The sequence below is a fragment of the Salmo salar genome, chromosome ssa09, assembly GCF_905237065.1.
Source record: "Salmo salar chromosome ssa09, Ssal_v3.1, whole genome shotgun sequence".
NCBI classification, from domain to species: Eukaryota; Metazoa; Chordata; class Actinopteri; order Salmoniformes; family Salmonidae; genus Salmo; species Salmo salar.
In genome coordinates, this window is record NC_059450.1 from 130766612 (window position 1) to 130789483 (window position 22872).

Here is a 22872-nt window from a genome sequence, read left to right on the forward strand (position 1 = left end):
TAGTATTTGTGGTGAGATCACATCCACTGGCCAGTCTGTCCCCACAAATAATTTAGTCACTTGTCCTTCACTTTGTCTTTCTCTGTAGCCTTGCCTGCAATTGACCTCTATGCAGGACTAGTGTCTTCTGAACTAGGAAGGGTAACATATGCTGCCAATTGGTTACAAAAGCATGACTAAGCTTAATATAATTAGGCCCCATTATCAATATTACTGCTCAGTTGCAGAAATAAACTATACTCAGGTTATTGGGTTCAACACGTACAAAGTGTTTGCACTTCAGTGCTGAAAAGATCCAGAGAAGCACACATGCTGCCACCGTGGTTAACTCATTTGCCAGCCAATACCTGTCCTGATCAGTCTCTACATTGTTCCTGTTTGGGGGTGTAGTAACCTTACTGAAATCTAATGGCCAATAGCCCAAAGAATGTGTGGTGGAGTCAACCCACCATGGTTTTGCAGTAATGGCTACACATTCTACTGCATAGTCAAAGACATGGTTAAATTAGCACATCTGAAAGTGAACAGAATACAATGAAAACAGTGACTTGATTTAACATTTTATTGACTAAATTAAAGTTTTACTGGGCAACTTTACCCCTTTAAAAGGGATACTTGGGATTTTGTCAATGAGGCCCTTCATTTAATTCCCTGGAGTCAGAACTCGTGGATGTTATTTAGATGCGTTAAAGCAATGTTTGGAAGTATGTGGTATCTACAAGCAACTTCCATTCATTGCACCAACACTAATTAGCGTGCCAAACCATTTCCAACTTCCTACTGGTCCAACAAAAGGAATCCACAAGTTCAGCTGAGGAAGTAGATAAAGGGCCTCATTGCCAAAAACCCAATTATTCCTTCAGTGAAGTGCAGTTGTACTCCCATGCCCATGGAGAGAAGAGGTACACCTGTGCAAATCATATAGAAATTTGTATCAAACCATAAACAGAATAGAAACTACCAACAAGGCAGATGCAGTTAAACAAATCACCAAGATATGTTAAGTCTACAAAAGGACCGGAATGCCAACATTCAGTCCTTTGTTGCACAGCCAGAATAGGTTCAAGTACAGATGGTGTCAACACTCTGCAAATGGAACCTCCAAGCCACCATTCTGAAAACATCTGCATGTTAACATAGGAACTCAACTAGCAATAGGAAATTGCCAACACCCTTGCTATGCCAGAGGAGACATTCCACCTATGAGATATGACTGGAAAAGGGATCATTAACAGCAGTTGAAAATCTGGGAAGATGTGTCCAAATAAATTGTGCTAGTCTCACTTGTACCTCTGGCAAGATACAGGCATTACAAACTGCTGTAGTAGTTCAAGGTCTGGAGCAACTAAGCACATTAAACAGTAGCACAGGAATCACTGAAAACAAAACAGCTCTCTGGGGTAAAGCAGATGCACGACTACATTCTCTAGCTTTCCTTTATTATACAATCAAAGGCCACTGTTAAAGCATTTACAACTTAAGTATAACAAAATGTAGAACAGCATTAACAAAAATCTCTTCCAGTTGCATTTTATGGCAACTAGTGAAAGTAGTATTTGTACTGTAACATATACACATTAAATATGGTACATCTTAGTCCATGCAGTTGCGCACAGCCAGTTGCGTATCATCATGGTATGTTTTCATTTTAATATTTGAAGTGTGTGGGAAGTTGTGACATCAGCCACCAGTGCATTACAGTCCAGGTTGGGAGGAGAAGCACTCCAGGCCTCAGAGAACTCAGCCAGACTTGAAGAGGAGGATGGCCACCTGCCCCAAATAGAAGTAGATGAAATGCTTTGTCTCATGAGTGACGTAGCTGCCGAAGTTCCTCCCAACAATGCAATGCCATGTAGGGTTATACTTCTTGTCAAATTCCTATAGGGATTTATAAAAACAAAACAGGGCTTTAGTAATCCATGACTACATGAGGAAGAAAATGACCTCATGCTGCCCATTTGTCATATTTTAAACAGCTTGCACCATGGAAGACAATTGGAATACACAGGCCAAAAGTAGCAGGCCTGACTGGATTGATTCTCAATATGCACATCTCACCTTCTTTATGTAGGCCGCGATGTCCTTCTCTATATTGTACTTCTCCATGGCCTGGGTAGCACAGTCCACTGCATCCTGCTGCATGTCCTCAGACATGTCAGCATTCTTGATTACTGCCTTCCTGTCAGTCATGATGCCTGCAAACAAGAACAAAACGTCACAACTAACGTTGTCACTATAGATACAAAATTACAAATCTAGTGAAGTGATAAAGGCCGAATTCACAGGTAACCCTTGCAACTATGGGGACGCCAGGTAGCCTAATGGTTCGAGCATTGGCCAGAACCCGAAAGGTTTCCGAATCGAATCCCCGAGCTGACAAGGTAAAAATCTGTCCTTCTGCCCCTGAACAAGGCAGTTAACCCACTGTTCCCCGGTAGGCCGTGTAAATAACAATGTTCTTAACTGACTTGCCTAGTTAAATAAAAAACTAAAAATATTGCTTGCCCTTTGATCTTCACCATTAACTAACAGTCTTGTTTACTGTGAAAACCAAAGGACAAGCCAATTAAGTGCAGATACAATGTGGCAAACAACTCGGTTCTATCAATGTATCCGAATGTACTGTGCTACTTTGTATTTCGACACTAGATTACGTTGTGACGACGACCCTGTGTAGGTTAGGTACAATACGAATAGGCTACGGAGAAACTCGATATAGGTCGAATTAAATTACAAGGCAAATTTTTTTTTACAAAAATATCACATGGCGACATTACATTAATACAATTTGGAATTGGTCCCCTGGATGATGCACAGTTCTAGTCTATTGCAAACATCAATGTACATTAGTTAGTCGTTAAATTTCTACATAAAATCCTTTAGATTACGGACGATTGAACAGGTCCGAGGGAGATCTGATTCGTGCCAATACCTGGTAGCGACTGCGCATTAGTTCATAGATTCATCTTTACGATTTAAAATCAAAATATAAAAAAAGTACACAATCTTGTATGAGAAACTTCGCGTCAATAAAAAAAAAATAAAAAACTGAATCACCACCATCCATGCAAGTCAAGGGTGAGTGCGTGTAGGCTACTAAATAAACATTGTCACTCACCTTATGTAGGAGACGAAGATACGTTCCACTTCAAAATCAGGTAATTCACCTTGATGGATATAAAGCTTTATTTACTTGCTAGATCGTGCTGCGACAAATTATTTTATAAGCTTTACTCAAAGCAAATGTGGGAAACTGCCCTGCAAAATACCTCCCCCGCCCTAACACGCTGCCCTACGCCACTTACACTGCGATTGGCTGCGCTGCCACCTCTTCTTGTGTTGCGAGCATTTTCTACCAGGTCCTCTATGCCAGCATCTTATTTCATCCCACAATGCATCGTTGACACTACATGGTGAGGTAGGTAGATAAGGCCCCCCTGGCAAACTCAGGTGTACGGAGTATTTATGCTCAATGTGTAATCTTATTGTTAGCAGCATCAATTAATGTATGCGTGATATCACATTATATAGGCTATGATATTACATTGTCTTATCATAGAAATACAATCCATGTTTCTACTGGACTTTATATTGTCTGTGTGAGATGTACACTGAACAAAAATATAAACGCAGCATGTAAAGTGTTGGCCCCATGTTTCATGAGCTGAAATAAAAGATCCCAGAAATGTTCCATACTCACAAAAAGCATATTTCTCAGATTTGTTTACATCCCTAGCAGTGAGCATTTCTCCATTGCCAAGATTATCCATCCATCTGACAGATGTGGCATATCAAGAAGTTTGTTAAACAGCATGATCATTACACAGGTACACCTTGTGATGGGTACAATAAAAGGCCACTCTAAAATGTGCAGTTTTGCCACAGATATCTCAAGTTTTTCAAGGAGCGTGCAATTGGCATGGTGACTGCTGTAATGTCCACCAGAGCTGTTGCAAGAGAATGTAATATTAATTTCTGTTTAATAGAATTTGGCAGTACTTCCAACCAGCCTCATAACCACAGACCACGTGTATGCCGTGTGTGGACAAGTGTTTTGATGACGCCAACGTTGTGAATAGAGTGCCCCATGGTGTCGGTAGGGTTGTGGTATGGGCAGACATAAGCTACGGACAACAATCACAATTACATTTTATTGATGGCAATTTGAATGCACAGAGATACCGTGACAAGATCTTGAGGCCCATTGTCATGCAATGCATCCACCGCCATCACCTCATGTTTCAGCATGACAATGCACAACCCCATGTTTTAAGGATCTGTACACAATTCCTGGAAGTTGGAAATGTCTTGGTTCTTCCATGGTCTGCATACTCACCAGACATCGAGCATGTTTGGGATGCTCTGTGTTGACGTGTACGACAGTGTTCCAGTTTCCGCCAATATACAGCAATTTCGCACAGCCATTGAAGAGTGGGACAACATTCCACAGGCCACAATCAACAGCCGGGTCAACTCTTTTTAACCAGGCAAGTCAGTTAAGAACAAATTCTTATTTACAATGACGGCCTATACCGGTCTAACCCGGACAACGCTGGGCCAATTGTGCGCCGCCCTATGGGACTCCCAATCACAGCCGGTTGCAATACAGCCTGGATTCGAACCAGGGTGTCTGTACTGAGATGCAGTGCCTTAGACCGCTGCGCCACTGACTGGTTTTCTGATCCATGCCCATACTTTTCAAAGGCATCTCTGACCAACAGATGCATATCTGTGCTCCCAGTCATGTGAAATCCATAGATTAGTTCCTAATGAATTTATTTCTATTGACCGATTTCCTTATATGAACTGTAACGCAGTAAAATCTTTGAAATTGTTGCATGTTGCATTTATTTTTGTTCAGTATAAGCACGTCTGCTTGACATAACATTTTCCTGAATACTTTACATTTCCTCACTAATGCAACTCAAACAGGTAGTTCTATCACTTATTGACAAGTTTATATTCAGTTATTTCATACAACCCATGAGGTTGGTTTCCTGATTAAGCCTAGTCCTGGTCTAAAAGGTATGGTCAATTAAGAATCTCCATTGAAATATACTGAACAAGAATATAAACACAACATGCAAGTTTCTAAGACTTTACTGAGTTACAGTTCATAATGAAATCAGTCAATTTAAATTAATTTATTAGGCCCTAATCTATGGATTTCACATGACTGGGAATACAGATACGCATCTGTTGGTCAGATGCCTTAAAAGAAAGGTAGGGCTGTGGATCAACAAGTCAGTATCTGGTGTAACCACCATTTGCCTCATGCAGCGCAACATTTCCTTCGCATAGAATTGATCAGGCTGATTGTGGCCTGTGGAATGTTCTCCCACTCCTCTTCAGAGGCTGTGCGAAGTTGCTGGATATTGGCGGGAACTGGAACACGCTCTCATATACATCAATCCAGAGCATACCAAATATGCTCAGAGTGACATGTCTGGTGAGTATGCAGGCCATGGGAGAACTGGGACATTAACTTCCAGGAATTGTGTAAAGATCCTTACGACATGGGGCAGTGCATTATGGTGAAACATGAGGTGATGTGGCGGATGAACGGCACAACAATGGGCTTCAGGATCTTGTCACGGCATCCCTGTTCATTCAAATTGCCATTGATAAAATGCAATTGTGCTCATTGTCCGTAGCTTATGCCTGCCCACACTATAACCCCACGGCCACCCTGGTGGCAATCTGTTCACATAGTAGACAATAGCAAACTGCTCGCCCACTCGACGCCATACACGAGGCCGGTTCGACGTACTGCCAGATTCTCTAAAACAACACTGAAGGCGGCTTATGGTAAAGAAATGAACATTACATTCTTTGGCAACTGCTCTGGTGGACATTCCTGCAGTCAACATTCCAATTGCACGATCCCTCAAAACTTGAGACATCTGTGGCATTGTGTTGTGACAAAACTGCACATTTTAGAGTGGGCTTTTATTGTCCCCAGCATACAATGTGGCTGTGTAACGATCATGCAGTTTAAATCAGCTTCTTGATATGCCACATCTGTCAGATGGATTATCTTGGCTAATGAGAAATGCTAAACAAATTTGTGCACAACATTTAGGAGAAATAGGCTTTTTGTGTATATGTAACATTTCTGCGATCTTCATGAAACCAACACTTCACATGTTGCGTTTTTACTTTAGTCCAGGACACCGCCCCATAATGTAATACATTAGAGTAGATGGTCTACTGGGTTATTCTTCAATTTCGCCTCTTATTACATCATAGGGCCATTAAGTTCATTTTTACATTAATTCAAAAGAAAAAAAAATACTAAAAAACAGGTACGTCTTTTCAGGATTTTATTGAAAATGCTAAACTAAAAGAGTAAATTAAATTTAAGAAAGACAGACTAACTATACTAAATATAATACCCAACCATCACAAATTTGAATCCCTTATTTACCAGACTCCTATGTCTCCTTCCATTCTTTGATCCAACTTCCTGGTCCTCAGTTTCCTTTTCTTACTCCAAAAACGTAAATAATCCTTATCCATATCCTTTGACTCTGCGCATATTTACCGCTCAAAAATTGAAATAAACTGGGCCATTCAAAAAGTTGCATCTAGGATTCCTTAATTAGTTCAATTGATTTGATTCCTGGAAAATGGATCCCGCTCCAAGCATCCATTCTTGCCTATCCCTTCCCTAAACGCTCCTCTGATCCGGCTCCAAGCATCCATCCTTGCCTATCCCTTCCCTAAATGCTCCTCTGATCCGGCTCCAAGGATTGGGATCCACTGAGCCACTCCTCCAATCAAAACCTTGAAATACCAGGAAAAAAAAAATCAGAGGGAAACCATTAGAATCATGTCTAATTTGGGCCCAGCCCACTTCTTATTTTGTGCACTCATGACATGTGACTACTAAAGATCAATTTGAAAATGTCAGTGAGCACCCAAACCATCAAATTCATACTTTAGAAAATGTCTAATATTTCTCAATGTTTAAGCTGAAACAAGCCCAGAGCCACTGTCTAATATTAAAACAGCATCTTTAAAAAAAAAAAAAAAAAATGTAAATGGTTCTTATGTAGCATTAAAGTTAAAAAGGTACATCTAAGAAGGACCTTTGTCCTGGCACAAAACCAAAGAGATACACTGTTTCAGTGCTAAAAAGGTTGCCAAACAATAGATAGGGCAGGAAAATTGTGCTATATTCAAGAGACAATCATGCATCCTGTAGCAACCACTTTATCAATAGATGCAAATAATCAATACTAAAGCATACCATTGCCTCGACCTGACTCCTCCTAAGATGTCCTATCCTGATCAAACAAATGAAATGTGCTCCACAACTTTTATTCCAAATCACTCTTTAATCCTTATCTTCAGATGTCTAAAGGAAGACACAAGGGTAAAATACAGTTTAGCAATGAGACTCCCGCCATCCCATGAAAAAGTACATACATTTTCCAATACTTACAAAAACATTGAACTTGTTAAGATCAACATTTTTGAAGTTCAGAGCAATAGGGTTTCAAATGTTGCAACATTTTTGGAGGAAAGACAATAGGTAAATTAAAATGAATTGAGAAAGGAGATGAAAACAAAAGGACTAAAGTAGGGAGGGTCAGGGAGGAAAGGTGACAGGAGGGGGATTCACCTACATACCAACACCTTCCACTAGGACATCAGGAGATGGAATGCAAAAATTAAAATCTATAGTTGACTTCTGAAAAACTCAAAAGGAGGTAAAAACAAGTGGAAAGAGGAACTGCTAACAGGGGATCCACCAAAAGGGCAACACAGAGTTTAGGAACGGGAGCGAGAGCGGCTATGGCGAGGAGAGTAGCGAGGAGATCCTCTGCCACCACGGGCACCACCACCACGAGAGTTGCTGCGGCTGCGACTGGCGGCACTGCGGCTCCTGCTTCGACTGCGGCTCCTGGAACGGGATCTTCCATAGCTCGGGCTGCGGGGACCATCTACTTTCACGCGAACGTAAGCGGTCTCTCCCTGGTAGACACACAAAAAGAACTAGACGTTGAAACAAAAAGCATTTCCACCTCAAACGGTTCCTTCCATTGCATCAAAACAAGCCTTAAGTTCTTGAAAGGCTGCACAAGTAGTCACTGAAAATGGGGAGAGGTTGAGGGGAAAGATTCAATAGTTTTGGTAGTCACTTTACTTACCTTTAACGAAAATATCATCCTATCCTTATAATGAAATCCAATTAAACCTAAAAGCATACCTCGTGTGATCGGAATTTGGTGTTATCCAGCTTTCGAACAGCGTAGGTCATGTCTTCTTTGCGCACAAACTCCACAACTCCAGTTCCATCTCTGAAAACGTCAGCATAACATACATCCCCAGCCTCACGCATGTGATCCTTGAGGTCCTGCCAGCTGCCACTCTGGGGAAGCCCTTTGGAGAGAAGAGCGAATAAATTAGATGTTTAACTCAGTGATTACTTTCAACACTTTACTGAAATGGTACAAACTTGCTCAATAGATCTGTGGCATAGCAATATAAATCAGAATCTGCACAGAGACCAACTAAACCAGGCTGGTTCTACACAACCAGAAACAATGAACTAATGTGGAAGGAATGGATATCACTATTTAGCAGACCAAAAGAGACCAGTGCTTCTGTCTGGTGAAAAAGGAACTAGCCAATTAGACAGTAGCCTCTGCAGAGTCCCCAACAACCGGATGTTCTGGTTTTCAGGGGAAATGGAAAGAGCACCGGTGACATGACTTCTGCTTTTGGAAGTTAAGGCGACACCCCATCTTAACCACTCCTCCACATTTACTGGATTGGTTGAACAGTGCAGAAGAGAACCTCCCGACAGTTTATTTTCCTTCTTGTCAAGACCTGAGGTGCGTTCAGTACGCTTCAACGTTTGCTACATTCTTGAACAGACTGAGGTTTGCTGGGTATGGTGAGTTTTTAAATGGCAGTGGCCATGTTGACAGCGGCCATGTTGACAGCATTCCCTAAACCCTGCCAGTCTTTCAACTGGCCGTTCAGTACAGCAGGGGACCTAGTTTCAAGTGTTTATTTTACACCTGCTACGTTACAGTAGGTCAATCAGGCGGTAACACAGGGAGTCTACTTGTTAGTGAAATAGAGAAGACCAAGCACAGTGTCATTGAAATATTAAAGACCGGTAAGTTACCAATTGCACAGTGCGGTAGGTCAACCTGGTGGCGTGCAGTGCAACCAATGATGTATAGAAAACCAACCCACATTGCACTAGGGTGTTAAGTGACGAAACAATGGACACTAGGCGAACATTCTACAAAACTGCAATAAATCAAATTCATTTTCACTAATTTCAATAATGTGGTCATCCAAAACTCAAAAGGCACTCGCACATCTGAGCAATCTTGTTGCAGGTGCATGGCAACAGTTGAACAAGATGAAGGAAAAAGGAAACCGCACACTGCTCTTGATAGTATCACTGATCTTTAATAAGCTTACGTATCGGCCTCACGGCCTTCGTCAGAGCTTTTGTAATGTGGTCATCAAAATATAGAAACAATTTGAATACATGAATGTGGAAGTTTTAACCATGTCTAAAAATCACAATACTGGAAGTTTTGATATTTACGTGATATGAGCCCAACTGTAAAGTGCTGTGCTTAGAACGTTCAATTCTGTGGGACACCATTTTAAAAAAAAAATGTTTTTAAACGAAACGGTCAAAATCTGAGCTTTCATATTTGCAATGGGTATTCCTCACTACCAGAGTAAGATCGATGTGACATTGTATTGCCAACAAGTATGGGAATGTTTAGAGGGTGTTTTACAGTCATCAGACGTCCTTGGACTGCAATTTAAGGTAAAAGGTTCTTCCTTCCCCTTCGGTCATTCCATTATGGTCTCAGACTAGACTTAACATAGTGAATGTAAATCCAGGACACTCAAATTAGTATGATATGTTAGGTTTGGTTCTTAAGGCATAACAGAAAGGAGGGTGGTCGGTCGAGGTGGACGGGTGAGCGTATAACGCCAACATCTAGCAACCCAAAGGTTGCATGTTCGAATCTCATCAAGGACAACTTTAGCAACTACTTACTTTGTAACTATACTGAACAAAAATAAAACATGCAGTGTTGGTCCCATGTTTCATGACCTGAAATAAGATACCAGAAATGCTAGCTAACATTAAACTTCTTATAAAAAGCAATCTTCACATAATCACTAGTTAACTACACATGGTTGATGATATTACTAGGTTAACTAGCTTGTCCAGCGTTGCATATAATCAATGTGGTGCCTGATAATTTATCATCGAATCACAGCTTACTTCAACAAACAGGTGATTTAACAAAAGCACAATCGTTGCACGAATGTACCTAACCATAAATGCCTTTCTTAAAATCAATACACAGAAGTATATTTTTTTAAATCAGCATATTTAGGTGAATATCATTTATGTTAGCAGGCAATATTAACTTGGGAAATTGTGTCACTTCTCTTGCATTCATCGCACGCAGAGTCAGGCTATACAGTGGGGGGGAATATTTGATCCCCTGCTGATTTTGTGTGTTTGCCCACTTACAAAGAAATGATCAGTCTATAATTTTTATGGTAGGTTTATTTGAACAGTGAGACAGAATAACAACAAAAGAATCCCAGAAAAACACATGTCAAAAATGTTATAAAATGATTTGCATTTTAATGAGGGAAATAAGTATTTGACCCCTCTGCAAAACATGACTTAGTACTTGGTGGCAACACCCTTGTTGGCATCACAGAGGTCAGACGTTTCTTGTAGTTGGTCACCAGGTTTGCACACATCTCAGGAGGGATTTTGTCCCACTCCTCTTTGCAGATCTTCTCCAAGTCATTAAGGTTTCGAGGCTGACGCTTGACAACTTGAACCTTCAGCTCCCTCCACAGATTTTCTATGGGATTAAGGTCTGGAGACTGGCTAGGCCACTCCAGGACCTTAATGTGCTTCTTCTTGAGCCATTCCTTTGTTGCCTTGGCTGTGTGTTTTGGGTCATTGTCATGCTGGAATACCCATCCACGACCCATTTTCAATGCCCTGGTTGAGGGAAGGAGGTTCTCACCCAAGATTTGATAGTACATGGCCCCGTCAAATGATGCGGTGAAGTTGTCCTGTCCCCTTAGCAGAAAAACACCCCCAAAGCATAATGTTTCCACCTCCATGTTTGACGATGGAGATGGTGTTCTTGGGGTCATAGGCAGCATTCCTCCTCCTCCAAACACGGCGAGTTGAGGTGATGCCAAAGAGCTCCATTTTGGTCTCATCTGACCACAACACTTTCACCCAGTTGTCCTCTGAATCATTCAGGCGGGCATGTATATGTATTCTTGAGCAGGGGGACCTTGCGGGCGCTGCAGGATTTCAGTCCTTCACGGCGTAGTGTGTTACCAATTGTTTTCTTGGTGACTATGGTCCCAGCTGCCTTGAGATCATTGACAAGATCCTCCCGTGTAGTTCTGGGCTGATTCCTCACCGTTCTCATGATCATTGCAACTCCACGAGGTGAGATCTTGCATGGAGCCCCAGGCCGAGGGATATTGACAGTTCTTTTGTGTTTCTTCCGTTTGCGAATAATCGCACCAAATGTTGTCACCAAGCTGCTTGGCGATGGTCTTGTAGCCCATTCCAGCCTTGTCTAGGTCTACAATCTTGTCCCTGACATCCTTGGAGAGCTCTTTGGTCTTGGCCATGGTGGAGAGTTTGGAATCTGATTGATTGATTGCTTCTGTGGACAGGTGTCTTTTATACAGGTAACAAGCTGAGATTAGGATCACTCCCTTTAAGAGTGTGCTCCTAATCTCAGCTCGTTACCTGTATAAAAGACACCTGGGAGCCAGAAATCTTTCTGATTGAGAGGGGGGCAAATACTTATTTCCCTCATTAAAATGCAAATCAATTTATAACATTTTGACGTGTTTTTCTGGATATTTTTGTTGTTATTCTGTCTCTCACTGTTCAAATAAACCTACCATTAAAATTATAGACTGATCCTTTCTTTATCAGTGGGCAAACGTACAAAATCAGCAGGGGATCAAATACCCCCCCCCCCAATGTATGCAACAGTTTGGGCCGCCTGGCTTGTTGCAAACTAATATGCCAGAATTTTACATAATTATGACATAACATTGAAGGATGTGCAATGTAACAGCAATATTTAGACTTAGGGGTGCCACCCGTTCGATAAAATACAGAACGGTTCCGTATTTCACTGAAAGAATAAACATTTTGTTTTTAAAATGATAGTTTCTGGATTTGACCATATTAAATGACCAACGGCCCGTATTTCTGTGTTTATTATATTATAATGAAGTCTATGATTTGATAGAGCAGTCTGATTGAGCGGTGGTAGGCAGCAGCAAGCTCGTAAGCATTCATTCAAACTTTACTGCGTTTGCCAGCAGCTCTTAGCAATGCATGATCACAGCGCTGTTTATGACTTCAAGCCTATCAACTCCTGAGATAGGCACTTTAGTATTGCCAGCCCTATTAGAACATGCAATAGTCAAAGGTATATGAAATACAAATGGTAGAGAGAGAAATAGTCGACACATCATAATTCCTATAATAACGGCAACCTAATATTTCTTTACTGGGAGTATAATTTTTTTTTTTAAAACAGCTTTCATATGTTCTGAGCAAGGAACTTAAACGTTAAGCTTTTTTACATGGCACATATTGCACTTGTACTTTCTTCTCCAACACTGTGTTTTTGCATTATTTAAACCAAATTGAGCATGTTTCATTATTTATTTGAGACTAAATAGATTTATGTATAAAGTTACAATAAGTGTTCATTGTTCATTCAGTATTGTTGTACTTGTCATTATTTCAAATATATAAAAATTGCCCGATTAATCGGTAGTGGCCTTTTTTGGTCCTCCAACAAAATCGGTATCGGCGTTGAAAAATCATAATTGGTCGACCTCTAATACCAACCCTACCTTGTCACAACACAACTGATTGGCTCAAACGCATTAAGGAAAGAAATTCCACAAATTCACTTTTAACAAGGCACACCTGTTAATTTAAATCCATTCCAGGTGACTACCTCATGAAGCTGGTTTAGAGAATGCCAATTGTGTGCAAAAAGTGGCTACTTTATAGAATATAAACTATATTTTGATTTGTTTTAACACTTTTTTGGTTACTACATGATTCCATGTGTTATTTAATAGTTTTTGTGTCTTCACTATTATTCTACAATGTAGAAAATAGTAAAGATAAAGAAAAACCCTTGAATGAGTAGGTGTGCCCAAACTTTTGACTGGTACTGTATGTTAACAATATGACCACCTTATTTTAAATGAATGGGCCTACCATCCTGTTATCTTATTTAATTCCATATAGTAATTTGCGTATTAAGTACCTATTTTGCATAAAATCGTATAACAAGTTTATTCTAATATATGAAATTGTTGCAGACTTATTTTTGCACAAAGCACAAAGATGTGTTAATAAGACCCCCCTACCTTAACTTTTGGTCTTAAATCACTGTAATTGTGTATTCTGTACTGAATCATTTGCATAATATCGCGGTTTAATTTCATACATTTTACTTGTATTTGAATAAACTCTGATTTATTGATTTAACTTGGCAAGTCAGTTATGAACAAATTCTTATTGACAATGACGGCCTACACCGGCCAAACCCGACGACGCTGGGCCAATTGGGAGTCCTATAGGGCTGCGCACAATCACAGCCTGTTGTGATACTGCCTAGATTCGAACCATGGTGTCTGTGGTGACGCCTCAAGCACTGAGATGCAGTGCCTTAGACCGCTGCGCCACTGAAAATGTTATTACAATGTGGCCACCCTATCTTGAGATATTGGACAAAACCTGTTGAAATATAGACTACAGACAGGTGGATTTGAGGCCATTATTGATTTGGGATTAACATTGACCAGTCCACGACCTTTTTTCGATCACTTGTAAATGAGATCTCAGCAATTGTAAATCCCTAACCTCATAAAATGGTGTTCCTGAGATGATTCTCTATAACATTGAGTACAAAGTATAATACCAAAACCAGTTTCATTTTGACCCTTAATACCCTAGTTACATGACTCACCTGAGACAATGACCCTGTACTCTGAGCGTCTGGATGGCGGCCCGTATCTGCCTCTAGGGGCGCCACCAACCCCCCCCACCACCACCACCACCAAAGCCGCCTCTCCCCCCACCCCTGCCGCTCCGAGGGAATTCAACTCGCAGCCGATAACCGTCGTAGTCATAGCCGTCTCGTCCGTACACTGCATCGTCTGCGTCCCTGAAAAAGTGATCATAGAAAAGTCTTATTAAACAATCGTCCACACAGCACTCTGCGGTGTGCCTCATTAGCATAATATGTTAACAGTAGTTAACCGGCCCAACTTAACTCCACGATTTACGATGATAAATCGTGGGGTTTAGTCGGTTAGCCACAAACAAAGACACCTTCACAACATGTAAATGCAGAAACGGAAGCAACTAGCTATCAGGCCAATTGATGTTACTGTACATTCCTAAAACGAAAATAGATAGTTACGTTAGATACATGTGCAGAGAAGATTCACGATCTCGCATGAGCAGATAACTAACGTTAGAGCAGTGCACGAGTTGCTAACAAGCTAGCCTTTAACGTTAGCTACCTGGGATCTTCAAATTCGATGAAGGCAAAGGGAGGTCCCCCTCTCCGATTTTTCAAATCGATGTCTCGAATAGCTCCGTATTTGTAGAACACGTCCTCCACATCTTTAGTGCGAATATCAGGGGGTAGATTTCCGACATAAATTCGACAATCGTTATTTCCTGCTGGGCCTCGCACGACGCCTCCCGACATAGTAGCTAGCAAGCTAACGTTAGCTAGTTTATTTTAGCGGTAGGTTGAAATAAAAAGCGATTTCGCAAGACGGTATTCAAGTATATCACCGCCGATTAGAAATTCATTTGAGTATAGTACACAAACACTGCTGAAAACAACACGAAATAAGGTAACACTCGCGCTTAAAGTTGTGTACTAGATAGCTACACTTCTCCCCGTTCAGAATCGCGCTTCTCCGCGAGGGCATTCATGAGTACCGGAAATGTGCTCAGTAGAAAACTAGAAATGGCTACGTCCGCCAAATAAAATAGTCCACGATAGTACAATCTGTAAAAGAGACCTGGGTCTCAGTATGCCTCTCTCATAGAATACATGTCAAATAAGTAAACGCAGGTGTGAAATATTGGTATGATTACGCGAATAATTTCAGGGGAGCAGATTCTTAGATTATTATTGTTTGGCCATTTTCATCTTGCAATTTTAAATCGCTATTATTTATCAGTTGGCCTTATGAGTAGTGTCCAGCAACCTATTATTATAGGTAGACGGCCTACACCAATAATAGTGATTTCACAAGTGAGTGTGCATCTAAAGTATACAGACACTACATTGATTATGAATTAGGACCTTGGAGCCTAATATACTGTATCAACAACCTCTACCTCAACGTGATCAAGACAAAGGACATGATCGTGGACTACAGGAAAAGGAGGGCCGAGCATGCTCCCATTGTCATCGATGGGTGCTGTAGTGGAGCAGATTGAGAGCTTCAAGGTTCTTGGTGTCCACATCACCTACTATCATGGTCCAAACATACGAAGACAGTCGTGAAGAGGGCACGACAATGCCTATTCCCCCTAAGGAGACTGAAAAGATTTGGCATGGGTCCTCAGATCCTCAAAAAGTTCTACAGCTGCACCATCGAGAGCATTCGGACTGGTTGCATCACCACCTGGTATGGCAACTGCTCGCATTCCGACCGCAAGGGGCTACAGAGGGTAGTACATACGGGCCAGTACATCACTGGGGCCAAGCTTCCTGCCATCCAGGACCTCTATACCAGGCAGTGTCAGAGGAAGGCCCTAAAAATTCCCAAAGACTCCAGCCACCCTAGCCATATACTGTTCTCTCTGCTACCGCACGGCAAGCGGTACTGGAGTGCCAAGTCTAGGTCCAAAAGGCTTCTTAACAGCTTCTACCCCCAAGTTATAAGACTGCTGAACAGCTAATCAAAAGGCTACCCGGACTATTTGCATTGACCCCCCTCCCTTTTTTACACCGCTGCTTCTCACTGTTTATTATCTATGCATAGTCACTTTACCCCTACCTACTGTACATGTACATATTACCTTAATTACCTCGACTAACCTGTACCTCCCCACATTGACTTGGTACCGGTACCCCCTGTATATAGCCTCGTTATTGTTATTTTATTGTTGCTCTTTTATTTTTTTTTACTTTAGTTTATTTAGTAAACATTTTCTTAACTCTTATTTTTATTAAAATTGCATTGTTGGTTATGGGCTTTTAAGTAAGCATTTCACAGTAAGGGCTACACCGAAAACGTGGATGCCGATTATGGCAGCCCCCCGCACTTCTCTGATTCAGAGGGCTTGGGTTAAATGCAGAAGACACATTTCAGTTGAAGGCATTCAGTTGTACAACTGACTATATATCCCCCTTTCCCTTACCTGTTGTATTTGTCGCACATGACAAATACAATTTGATTTGATCATCAACTACAATCTTTGGGCCAGTAGATGGTGCCATGGACCAACGTATAGGAAAGCAAACCAGATGACAAGCTACAAATAGCCTACTAGTTTATGGGTGAGGATAAATTAACTAAGAATATTTTCCAGATACACTACCGTTCAAAAGTTTGGGGTCACTTAGAAATGGCCTTGTTCTTTAAAGAAAACCATTTTTTTGGTCCATTAAAATAACATAAAATTGTTCAGAAATACAGTGTAGACATTGTTAATGTTGTAAATGGGCAGAGTTGCAAAGAAAAAGCCATATCTCAGACTGGCCAATAAAAATAAAAGATTAAGATAAGCAAAAGAACACAGACACTGGACAGAGGAACTCTGCCTAGAAGGCCAGCATCCCGGAGTCGCCTCTTCACTGTTGACGTTGAGACTGGTGTTTTGCAGATACTATTTAATGAAGCTGCGAGTTGAGGACTTATGAGGCATCTGTTTCTCAAACTAGACACTCTAATGTACTTGTCCTCCTGCTCAGTTGTGCACCGGGGCCTCCCACTCTATCTATTCTGGTTAGAGCCAGTTTGCGCTGTTCTGTGAAGGGAGTAGTACACAGCATTGTACGAGATCTTCAGTTTGTTGGCAATTTCTCGCATGGAATAGCCTTCATTTCTCAGAACAAGAATAGACTGACGAGTTTCAGAAGAAAGTTATTTGTTTCTGGCCATTTTGAGCCTGTGATCGAACCCAGAAATGCTGATGCTCCAGATACTCAACTAGTCTAAAGAAGGCCAGTTTTATCAATTAGCCTTTTAAAATGATAAACTTGCATTAGCTATCACAACGTGCCATTGGAACACAGGAGTGATGGTTGCTGATAATGGGCCTCTGTACGCCTATGTAGATATTCCATAAAAAGTCAGCCGTTTCCAGCTACAATAGTCATTTACAACATTAACAATGTCTACACTGTATTTCTGAACAATTTTATGTTATGTTAATGGACAAAAAAACGTGCTTTTCTTTAAAAAACAAGGACATTTCTAAGTGACCCCAAACTTTTGAATGGTAGAGTAAGTATTCTGTTAAAGTCAAGAACTGGATAACATTCTCAGAGTTTAACCCTACGGGAGAAAATAATCTAAAAATAGTGCAATGTGTAGGTAGGCCTACTCTTTGGTGCAGTTACAACAAAACACAAAATTATGACTAGGCCTAATCTCTCCTGGACAGACTATGGAGCATGAGCATCTGACCAAATTACGGGATATTTTAGTTATGGTGTATTCGAGATTAATTAATGAGAAATAAAACCAGAATTCTCAGATTGTTTCAACTGAACTTAATTTATTGTTATTATGATTTAATTTTGCATGACAGTATTTGATACATCACTTGCATAGAGAACAATACTTAGCTAAATCACAAAAATAAAATTTTACACCTAACATTATTTATTGTAAGTCCAGCTATCCATTAGTTAATCCAAAACGAGAAGTCTTTGGAACTTTGTGCCACTATAAAAGAATAACACCCAATTTCTACAAACTAGTGTCTTCACACAGCTATTTTGTTTAGACACACATCTCTAATATGAATCCTGAAAGTGGAATGGCAGTATGGTTTCTTAAAAAAACCTAGAGTTCTCCATTCTCATCACACACAATGGGCCTACACCATGCACCCTATCTGACGCTTATCCGAGTATGCAGCAGTTTGGAAGGTGTCAATTACATGGAAAAAGATAATTCTGAATCTCATCAAAATATGTAATGAAACAACCAAAACATCAATTAAGTTTCATTTTGCTACTACCACAAGAACATGTTGTCATCTCAAAGGTTACAATAATATTGTTGAACGTGTCTAATCAAAGGCCGTCCTTCAATGACTCATTTCATTAGACCCTTATATCTAGTGTGTCCACCAATGTGCAACATTTTTGAATTACCAGTGTGTACATTCAAATAACTATAATATAACTCCTAGAATACAGATTGTTGACAGCATATGCCTGCGATTGGCTGTTGGTATGGCAGTGACAGCGGACTATGCTATTGGTTGGCCAAAGCTGGAATGCGAGGCATCACTTGCTCATTAGTATGCATGATTGGCCACATAGATCTGGTCGGATTCACTATCCCCGCCACCAGTGTACTTCCCCTGACAGGCCAGGCCATTCACCTGATAGTAAGAGAAAGGGGATGGGGGTATGAGGGGCAAACACACAAAAACTGTTAGGAGCAAACTCACATCATGTCAACTGAAAACATAGATCCCTTCCTCAAATGACTGTTCCACATTTGAAAAATTGTGAAATGTTCTTAATAGCAGTGTCCAGATTTATTTAAAAAAAATATTCAGAAGAAATATGTTCCTCAACAATGCTAAGTGCTAAAAGACGAAAGCCAGGTTGATCAAGAGTCTGAAAACAAAGTGATCTACATGCCTCTGCTCTCTTGATAAACTGCTCAGTTGCAGCACTCTCATTCTCTTTATGTCCACGCCAGGTTTTGAGTGCGGACACCTGCAGGGCTCGGCCGTACGAGAAGGTGAGGGTCCAGGGCTTCACCAGGGAGCAGTTGTTGATGGCATTCAGGTGGACAGAGGCCTCCTCTTCACTCTGACCCCCAGAGAGGAACGTCACTCCTGCACACACAGAAAACAAAATAGAGTGAACAGTCAATGGATTTCTATCAGCACCATAAGTGCTTTACAAACTGCCAATAAATTAACCTTTGTTCAATATGCCAAATCACTGGTATAGTGACTGAATCTGACACTAGTACTGTATATACCCTCTTTCTGAACTTCTCTGAGAGGCCAATGGCCTATGACCTTACCCGTGACAGCAGGAGGGACGGTGCGGCGCAAGGCAGTGACTGTTGCCATGGCGACCTCCTCTGCGCTGTATTTGGTGGGGCAGCTGTGGCCAGGAGTGGCCATATTGGGTTTGAGCAGAGTGCCCTCCAGGTACACATGATGGTCAGACATGGCCTTGTACAATGCAGCTAGCACCTGCACAACATGGAACACGTGGAACATGATAAACTGGCAATGTTAGAAATACATATTACACAGTAACAGGTTAAGAGTTGGGGTAAGGTCCCACCTTCTCTGTGACATACTGACAACGCCTCAGATCATGATCTCCATCAGGCAAAATCTCTGGCTCCACAATAGGCACAATCCCATGCTGGGTGACAGAAAAAGGACATAATTAGCATCATGATTAGAACGTGATGCTGATGTTACGTACTGCAATTATAATATTTCCTCATATCTGACATTGTGCCTTTACACTGTGTTTGTGGAGTTCTTACCTGCTGGCAAATGCTTGAATATCGAGCCAGAACATTTGCATTCTCCTCAATGGACAGTTTAGAGGGGGTGGTCTCACTGATCTTGAACACACAGCGCCACTTAGCAAAGTTTGCCCCGTCCTTCTTATACTGAGCACAGCGTTCTGAGAGCCCATCCAGTCCTACAGGATGAGAAAGAGATGAATAAGGCTGTAAAGGATTGGGATTTACCAGTGAGTGGCAGACTACATTTTGTATTTGTCAAATTCAGATAGTTTTGATGATCAGATTGAGTGGAACCCGAGGGGTCTTGGCCTTACCCTGAGTGGTAGATTCTCCATTGGTTCCTGCTAAGGGGACAACACCCTTGTCAACCTGAAGAAAAGGAGGTAGAGCAGATAAAAAAAATACAAATTACAATGGTTCTTCCTCCCCTTCACACTGATCATCACTTTGTCTTAAAGCCAGCTCATTTTCATCCAGATGGTGTTGATATTAATAGCAGCCATTCTATCCATAGCACTGCCATCCATCAGGGGTAGAACTCCTGATCAGAGTATCTGTACTAACCTTTGGTCTCCATAATGTTGAAACCTGCTCCCTTCCTGGGACTGTCCATTGGAGCATATCAAGTAGCCTTATGCTCCACATTCTCATTCCTTCCCTCACTAATGTTATATACAGTAGAAGTAGGGTCAACACGTATTCTTGCCCAAGCTAGAGACCAAAGACATAAAACATACTTCAGATATCACCATTGGCCCTTTTGAACCTTGTGCTCATACAGTACCTTGATGCCCACAGAGATGCCCCTGTCCTTGATCATCTTGACGAAGGGCGTGCCGTCGTCAGCGTGCTGGTACAGCGTCTCGTGGAAGAAAATGACTCCTCCGATGCAGCTGTTGATGCGGTCATCAGCACTGAAGAGAATCTGGCGGTACTGCCGGCGGTTCTCCTCGGTGTTCTCAACCCCTATCTGGTTAAGGCGCTTCGCCATGCTCCCTGTTTCCAGGAACATTAGAAAAAGCATGTTCACAGTCTGGTAAACCTACAATTATAAAAACGGAATAATCTATTGGTACACCATCCAGTACCACTGCTTTGTAGAGGGTTCTGTCAAGCACCACTCTAAATGAAGATTTGTCTGATTTCTTGAAAGTAGGTCCCACTGTCTTGTTAATACCGTACATAAATGTAAATTGTTGTATAATAATTTTCATTACGATGGTTTTCCAATGCATAGAGAAGATGCAGAGCTCCTTACTGACCCACAGACTCATCAGCAGCCAGGATGCCCTTCCCTGGAGTGACGATACGAAGTGCAATCTCCTGGAGCTCCCTCTTCTGACCACTGGAGAGGGCTGGGAACTGGTGCGTCATCCTGAGAGATGGTCGATCACACAACCTGCATAGGGATATCATTAGATATCAGATCTTGCATATCTTTGCTGGTCTAAATTGATCAAAATTCACTCAGGGAAATATTTAGCTGGAGACAGATCAACAGTAGGGGCATATCTCTCCCAACTAATGGAGTAAAGTACTTAAGTAAAAACACTTTAAAGTACTGCTTAATTAGTTTTTTGGGGTTTCTGTACTTTACTATTTATATGTTTGACAACTTTTACTTTTACTTCACTACATACCAATTTGTAAGTCGCTCTGGATAAGAGCGTCTGCTAAATGACTTAAATGTAAATGTACATTCCTAAATAACATAATGTTATTTTTACGCCATACATTTTCCCTTCCACCCAAAAGTACTTGTTACATTTTGAATGTTTAGCAGGACAGTAAAATTGTCTAATTACATGTACTTATCAAGAGAACACGTGGTCATCCCTACTGCCTCTGATCTGGCGGACTCACTAAACAAAAACGCATCGTTTGTAAATTATGTTGGAGTGTGACCCTGGCTATCCGTAAATGTTAAAAACAAGAAAAGGATGCCGTCTGCTTTGCTTAATATAAGGAATTTCAAATAATGTGTACTTTTACTTTTGATACTTAAGTATATTTTAGCAAATATGTTTAGTTTTCATACTTACGTATATTTAAAACCAAATACTTTTATACTTTTACTCAAGTAGTATTTTACTGGGTGACTTTCACTTTTACTTGAGCCATTTTCTATTAAGATGTCTACTTTTACTCAAGTATGAGAATTGGGTAATTTTTCCACCACTGCTCTCATCCTCTCAAATCCCAGGGATTTTGGCTGAGTGACTGTCCTTATTGGCACATTGTCAGCAGGGATTAGGGATGTGTGGACCTTTGTGCTGACTATGCAGCCCACCAAACAAATAGCCCAGGAGGCACAAGAAAGGTGAGGGAATTCTGTCAGTCCAAACCAGAGAGTTTTTCAGAAATATTACCCTGGTTCTGTGTAGCTGTAGTAGCAACATCAAATTGGCAAGTGAAAAAAAAACTTATGAGGTAGCAATACATAAAATTCACATAGAGACTTTTCTACTGTATGAGTACTATTTATTGAGAGTAGAAGGCCCCTAATCACACTTCCCACTTGCTGATGTAGCAGCGCTGACTACAGTGATCTGTGGGGTAGCACAATGCACTTGTTGATTCATGCATTCATATCACATCCCTTGATAGTGGGTATGGAAAATCACCATGTCAACACAGACCCTCAGCTTTCGCACTCCACTGTCTGCAATAACCAAGGAAAAATAAAACAATAGCCAGTAAAAAAAGTAAATCTACCATGCATTGACTTATCATAATTTCACTCCAATCCACTCCTTTAATTTGGTTTAGTAAATTGCAAGACAATAACAATCCATTGTAATATCTTTAGTTTTCCAAATAAAACATAAACACATTACTTTAATAGCATTATCAGCATCTCTGTGTACCACTCATCCAATAGTTGAACATTCATAGTAGCTCAATATCATATTCTCTATCCTGTTAACTAAAGTTTGCTGAAATGAAAAGTACATGTAAAAATAACTTAAGAACCTTACCTGACAGGATGCTAATTCAGAATTCACTTTTTCACTGGAGAAGTGATAGCCACTGCGCTGTCTGACAGACTGCTGCTCCCTTGTATCCCACTCA

General features: G+C 41.0%; 3 protein-coding genes across 5 annotated transcripts; all 3 read right to left on the bottom strand.

Moving 5' to 3' along the window:
- Window positions 1-548: 548 nt before the first annotated feature.
- dyl2 (Dynein light chain 2, cytoplasmic) lies at window positions 549-6712 on the bottom strand. Of its 3 annotated transcripts, XM_045723293.1 has the most exons (5): window positions 6428-6712; window positions 3306-3406; window positions 3119-3167; window positions 2059-2195; window positions 549-1878 (listed from the first exon to the last, which is right to left on the bottom strand). In XM_045723293.1, the coding sequence occupies exons 4-5, from the start codon at window positions 2188-2190 to the stop codon at window positions 1741-1743; spliced, it is 270 nt and encodes an 89-aa protein (XP_045579249.1). In that variant the 5' UTR covers window positions 2191-2195; window positions 3119-3167; window positions 3306-3406; window positions 6428-6712; the 3' UTR covers window positions 549-1740. The 3 variants fall into 3 exon arrangements, with proteins under 3 accessions (XP_045579249.1, XP_045579250.1, NP_001135077.1); XM_045723294.1 differs by lacking the exon at window positions 3306-3406 and having other exon boundaries at window positions 6428-6681; NM_001141605.1 differs by lacking the exons at window positions 3306-3406; window positions 6428-6712 and having other exon boundaries at window positions 1425-1878; window positions 3119-3255.
- On the bottom strand, window positions 6310-15057 carry LOC106612789 (serine/arginine-rich splicing factor 1B). The gene is given in 6 exon segments (XM_045724618.1): window positions 6310-6786; window positions 7253-7980; window positions 8216-8388; window positions 14055-14121; window positions 14123-14252; window positions 14614-15057. Coding segments are annotated over 5 exon segments (765 nt in total). The 5' UTR covers window positions 14805-15057; the 3' UTR covers window positions 6310-6786; window positions 7253-7776.
- Window positions 15058-17819: 2762 nt separating this feature from the next.
- Window positions 17820-22872, bottom strand: LOC106612788 (fructose-bisphosphate aldolase C). Its single transcript, XM_014214280.2, has 9 exons — window positions 22779-22872; window positions 21063-21199; window positions 20585-20796; window positions 20115-20169; window positions 19816-19976; window positions 19605-19688; window positions 19336-19510; window positions 18942-19141; window positions 17820-18676 (listed from the first exon to the last, which is right to left on the bottom strand). The coding sequence occupies exons 2-9, from the start codon at window positions 21172-21174 to the stop codon at window positions 18590-18592; spliced, it is 1086 nt and encodes a 361-aa protein (XP_014069755.1). The 5' UTR covers window positions 21175-21199; window positions 22779-22872; the 3' UTR covers window positions 17820-18589.

Excerpts from the sequence above, each read along its gene's own strand:
- dyl2 (XM_045723293.1), bottom strand. The coding sequence starts at position 2,190 with ATGACTGACAGGAAGGCAGTAATCAAGAATGCTGACATGTCTGAGGAC. Across the intron at positions 1,879-2,058 it reads TCGCGGCCTACATAAAGAAG|GAATTTGACAAGAAGTATAA; the intron begins GTGAGATGTGCA and ends AAATCCCTATAG.
- LOC106612788 (XM_014214280.2), bottom strand. The coding sequence starts at position 21,174 with ATGACGCACCAGTTCCCAGCCCTCTCCAGTGGTCAGAAGAGGGAGCTC. Across the intron at positions 19,142-19,335 it reads CGTCCCTCCTGCTGTCACGG|GAGTGACGTTCCTCTCTGGG; the intron begins GTAAGGTCATAG and ends CTGTGTGTGCAG. Across the intron at positions 18,677-18,941 it reads AGTTTATCAAGAGAGCAGAG|GTGAATGGCCTGGCCTGTCA; the intron begins GCATGTAGATCA and ends TCTTACTATCAG.